We start from the raw sequence: 5,462 nt of genomic DNA, 5'->3' as shown, positions 1-5,462 counted from the left end.
TGAGCCGTGTGTTCTTTTCTGTTGTCTGAGCTCAGTGGAGTATCTGGATTGACCTTTCACACCAGAGGCCATAGATGATTGTCTAACGATGCATTAAACAATTAGCTAATCATATTTACCCTGACTGCTAACAATACTCTCACTCTTCTTGCTGCTTGGTTTATCTCACGCTGCTAACAGGAAGTGACAGCTAAGGGTCAGCGGTAAAGAGCGGCATCTGGTGAAGCGCCAGCGAATGGCTCGGAGTCAAAGATTGGCTGATTGGCAGAAAGTTTAATCAGTTTCATAGTTAATCCTTCGTGTTTCCTGCTCTGCAGGTTTAAAAATATGCGGGCTGGTTTTGCTTTTAATTAAAAAAGGCGCTCGACTATGTCAGTGGCATCTGGTTAATTGGACATTTCCCCTTTATTTTTAGCAGTAGATGCAACAATTAGTTCCTTTATAATAATCCTATCTTTTGTTATGATGCGTTGATAAGAAGATTCAAAAGTCTGGAATCTTAGAACCAAAATGTGCTCGTTAAACAATAAACCTTTTCATTACCGGAGGAAAAGCACAATGCATGTTTGTGATTCAGGTCGGCTTTGACAGAACGGCTCATGAGTGAAACGAGTTTTTGCGTATATCATCACAGCACATGCCAAAAATAGATTGCTTTTTCTTTGGAGTTAGCAATTTGCTCAAATATCATGGATTTAATTTCCACAGGCCTATTTTAAGCCTGGAGCACTCGACTCCACAAGATTAGATAAGATGTTCCTTTATTAGTCCTGCAAGGACTATAGTCCTGCAAGGACTATATCTTCCTCAAAAGCGGTATTTTGAGGAAGATATAGTCTCCCCTCTCCTGAGCACCGTTCTCTTCAGACATTTACTGCACACCATGCACAGCGCTCATGCCCTCCTGCATAACTCTGCGTTAAGTAGGGCGGGATGTTCTCGTGCTCGATAAAAAAAACAAAGTCAGCCATACCCTCAATTTAGCTTGGAGGTAAGAAGGATTACGTTCACTTCAGGATTAGCCATTGTTGAGTCGCTTGTTTTGTCTACAGGTAGAAAAAGAGTGTTGCAGCATAAATGCTTCTAGGGTTCAATTCCCAGACACAGCGCATGTAGGGTTCAATCCCCACACACAACGCATGTAGGGTTCTAAAAACACAACACACCAAAATCGTTGTATGTCAAAAAGTATCGTGCTGTAATTTAGTTAAGATTTTAAGTTGATTATTCAACTGGCAGATAATTAATTTGGCAGAATTTGGGTTTTTGTTCAGAGTTCAGGTTTTTAGCTGTGAAGATTGGCGTTGTTCTTTTGTGCACGTAGCCGTGCATTAGAGGACGCTGAAGCATCGTCCCCTCGTTCATAAGCCAAATGCTCAGTCGAGGAAACGAGATGGAAATAATGATTTACGAACAGCGTCAGACTGGAGAGTGTAATTACAGTGGAATAAGTAATAGCGAGTCAGCAGTTTAGCAACGTTCACAACAGTTGCTGTTATTTTGAGTTTCTGTGGTATGGGAGGCCAGAGGGGAGGAGCCAGCTGGGACTGATGTTTGTTTACTCCGGATCTGGGCGGAGCCACCGGGCTAGGAGTGTAAACAACAGATCTGAGCCTGCGGATCACTTCCTGTGTCGGGGGGGCGCGCATCAGCCTGGCTGTTTGCAGAAGCTCGAGTTCAGTTGAGGATCTTCTTCTCCTGTTACAGTTCGGTGCCATGAGGACGCTTCACTAAGCCGCGCGGCAGCGCAGGCCTTCCTGTTTGCTTGGAGGCAGCACGGGGGAGCTGCTAATGCATACCTGCATGTGTTTGTGTGTTCTAGCCCTGAATGGAGCATGGCTAAATTTAGCCAGTGAAAACTGAATAAGTAATGCACTGTGTGTGCGTGTGTGGGGGGGGGGGGGGCTCAGGGACGTGTGTGTCTGCATGTCTTTGAAACAAGAGGAGGGGTTGGGATCATTGGGTTCGTTCTCTAGCTGGACCTCGGCCCCCTTCCCTCATTAACATCCCCCACACACACTTTCGCCCCCCTCTCTCCCCGAATCTCCGCCCACCCACACGCCTCTCTGAGCCTGTGTTTGAAGAGCAGATGATGGCTCCGTGCACGACTACATGCTCTTTGTAATAACATGTGAAGCACCCAATAACCGAGAGTCAGTGATTCAGCTCAACCTCTCCGTCTCCCTGATGCAAGCGTCCGCCTCTAAAGGCCGCTGCCCCCCCTCCAGAAGCACACTCAGATTGTTCTGGGCCGCTGGTCCCATGACCTCACTGCATTCCCGTACCTCTCTGTCAGGTTGATCCTGTTGCTGTGGATTTTCCACCACTTCCCCACCGCTGTGTTTCTCGGCTCAGCCACCTGAAAGTAGTCCTTCAGCACCTGTGAAAGTGTGAAAGTGCATCAGACCCTTCCCCGCTCTGACAGGCCCCAGGCAGGCCTCAGACATTACTGATCAGCACGGATGTAGAGAGAGAGAGAGCAGATGTATGCTCATGGCGGAAGGAGACTGAATGGAGCGGCTTGCTTTAGAGAGCGACACGTTCATCTTTGTGATGAGGTTTGTCGTGCTAAGGGAAGAGTGACAGGCAGGAGAAAGCCAGAGACGGGAAGAAATGCCTTCCACTCTCATTTCATTGTTCTGAATGCAAATGAGCCCTGATAAACAAGACGACGAGGTCAGGGGTCGGCTCGGCTTTTCCACTGGGAGAAAAGCAACACAGAAGATCTGTGGGTTGGTCGCGTGTGTAAGAAAACACACCTCAGTGTTGCGTGCATGAATTAGCGTTTGTTTATCTGACGTCCGTCTGTTGCAGCCAACAGTACCTGGGTGGGTGTTCGCTGGTGTGTGGGTGTTTGATCTCCTCTGACGTCATTGGAGGCTGCCCGTGTCAGCTGCTCAGCGCTAAATGCCACTCTGTTTTTCCCCTGCTGTGAAAGCACCTGCCACTTTAACGTCTACCAGCTGAGGAAAACACACACACACACACACACACACACACTCAAAGGCAGGCCGTTTGAAGAGCACTTATTCCTTTCTTGGTAACAGAGTGGGGGTTTCCTTTTGACCTTCTCCTGCTCTGTCCTACGTAGTAAATCACGTACACTTACTGTACATTTGTGTGTGTTTAGTTTCTGAATAAAAACATCCCATTATGTTGGCTACAATGTTATGCCTGTAAACCACATGTCAAAAAACTCATCTGTGTTTTCCTCTTTGTTTCAGAATGAAGACGGATGGACCCCCCCCCTCCCTCCACCATCCTCCCTCCCTTTTGTGGTTTTTTTTTCTCAGCAAACGCAAGACTTTGCTGCAGGCAAGTGACAATGTCGCCACGGAAACAGCCGGACCATGTGTCGCAGTCGATGTTCTTTGACCTCTTTGCCGCCTTCAGGGGTCATGGGGATGGCCATTACCATGGCAACACGGACACTTGACCTTTACCCCAAATCGTCCCTCCTCTTTTGTTATCACCAAAACATTTGGGCGCCATCACTGCTGCTGTACGAGATGTGAAATCAGAAGAACGTAAACGGTCTATTAGGTAGAGATGGGTTATTATTTATGTCTCAATGCCTGTAAAATTCTCCTTCAGTATGTTGTTATGGTACTATTATTATTATTATTCATACACTTTCTATGGCTGCAGCCAATAGTTGCCAGAAAATCTGTGAGCCAAACCTGGAAAGCGTCGCACACACCCACCCGCACGCATTAAAAAAAGTCTTTGATGCATACAGATGACATATTTATTTATTTATCGGGTCTGTATGCATTCAATGCAACGTTTGTGTGAATGTGTATACTGATTGTACTTCAAGAGGAGGCATTTCTGACCATATTTAAGAATGAAAGTTAACCTTTGCTTAAAAAATTTAAAAAAAAACCTACCTCAGCAAAATCCAGGTTGGTAACAATTCACAGTTAAAACAACAACAACAACATAAGATATTTATTTTCAGAGGTGAATGTTTTTTAAACTCACCAGTCCAAAGCCTTACTCGAGCCCTCAGTCCGCATCTGATGGGACTTTTTTTTTAGTTTGGACCTATGAGCACACAGTATATCAAAGATTTCACTAAATATCTTTCAAACCGAATGTTGAGCTTTGCCGAGTGGCACAGCTTCTGAGATTGAGGAGTTTTGTAGATCCAGAGTAATATATTCACTAATATGCCTGAGATGGAGGATAAATGATTACCCAGAGGACTTAAAAAAGGAATACATGACATTGCCTCGCCTCATAGGTGCGTGCAGAAGTCGTATATCCTAACGCTTGCAGCATAAACCGACCCGACATGACCACCAGAACTGTGGCCTGTCTGAGCCCAAGTCTCAGCGCCTTTATACTTTGCTTACCTGCACAAGTTATGACCTGTCAGGACAAGGAACATGAATGTTTGAAGTTATTTATACAGAGTAACGGGTCAGAGAATCGTACATTTTACTCACCTGAGGCTTCATTTCGGAGTCACGCCGCGCTGGCAGGCACAGGCGGGGCTTAGCGATGTGGCGAACGCACAACATGGTCTTGTCCGGTTGTTCGGTGAGCAGCTCGAATGCATTGTCCACTTTGAGCCGACAGAGAGCCAGACACAATGCTGACAGGATGCAGAGTCTTGCACTTACAAACTGTCTAGATTGTAACACAAGACACTTTGAATGTAGATCTTTGTGTGTCCCAAACCTTGGAACACACAACCCGACACAACACAACAACAACGTAACATGCGGCGGTACTGAATGGAAACCACGACGCGATACAAACCAGAGGAAGTAGTATCTTGTTATTTATCTGAATTCACTGGTACTTAACCTTTGAACTGTAAATAGTGCAACGTTTCAGAGAACTGCATTGAAGCGAACGCTGAGAAACGTTCAGTTAAATACTCGTGTTTTTTTCTGTATATAGTGTGTGTTTGAGTGAACTTTCTGACACAACAAAAAAGCACTAATTCAGTTTGAAACTAACCGGCTTTTTTTTTTTTAACTGTCTTGTGAAACGGATGCCACTATGAGGACATTTTCTAATGCTGTAATTCTGTCAGAAATGAAAGAATTGATTCTTGATTCATATACAATTATTTGATTGATTCTTTTTACCTAGGTACAACACAAAATGGCATATATGCAATATTTACAATTTACAAATTACACAAATTAGTTTACAAAGATGTACCAAATGTATAAATACTGTTAATAATGTTTGTTAAATCTTGAAATCAAATTTTTGCTGTTTGTACTTTTTATTTTTTTCTCCAAATTTGCGATGAAACCTTTTTTCTGTGTGTTTTGCTAATCGAGCCTCTTGACATTTTTAGCAGTGCTTTTGCATTTGGAGAAGTTAAACACGTTTTTATTTGGCATCCAAAGGGCCTTGGCTCATTTTGATGTGGCTTTTGTTGTAAATAATTCATATCTTGCATATTGTGATGCTTCGAAGAGATGATAATTTAAACTTGG

General features: G+C 44.2%; 1 protein-coding gene across 1 annotated transcript in view; it reads left to right on the top strand.

Moving 5' to 3' along the window:
- irs2b (insulin receptor substrate 2b) overlaps positions 1–3,338 on the top strand; it is a 7,764-nt gene extending 4,426 nt beyond the window's left edge. The window contains 1 exon segment of the mRNA XM_068746326.1: positions 3,225–3,338. Coding sequence (XP_068602427.1) covers positions 3,225–3,229 — 5 coding nt within the window. The 3' untranslated portion in view covers positions 3,230–3,338.
- The last annotated feature ends 2,124 nt before the right edge of the window (positions 3,339–5,462 follow it).

This window comes from Brachionichthys hirsutus, chromosome 12, assembly GCF_040956055.1.
Source record: "Brachionichthys hirsutus isolate HB-005 chromosome 12, CSIRO-AGI_Bhir_v1, whole genome shotgun sequence".
Classification (NCBI taxonomy): Eukaryota; Metazoa; Chordata; class Actinopteri; order Lophiiformes; family Brachionichthyidae; genus Brachionichthys; species Brachionichthys hirsutus.
The sequence above is the reverse complement of the archived record's forward strand: the minus strand, read 5'-3'. Positions and strand labels throughout refer to the sequence as shown.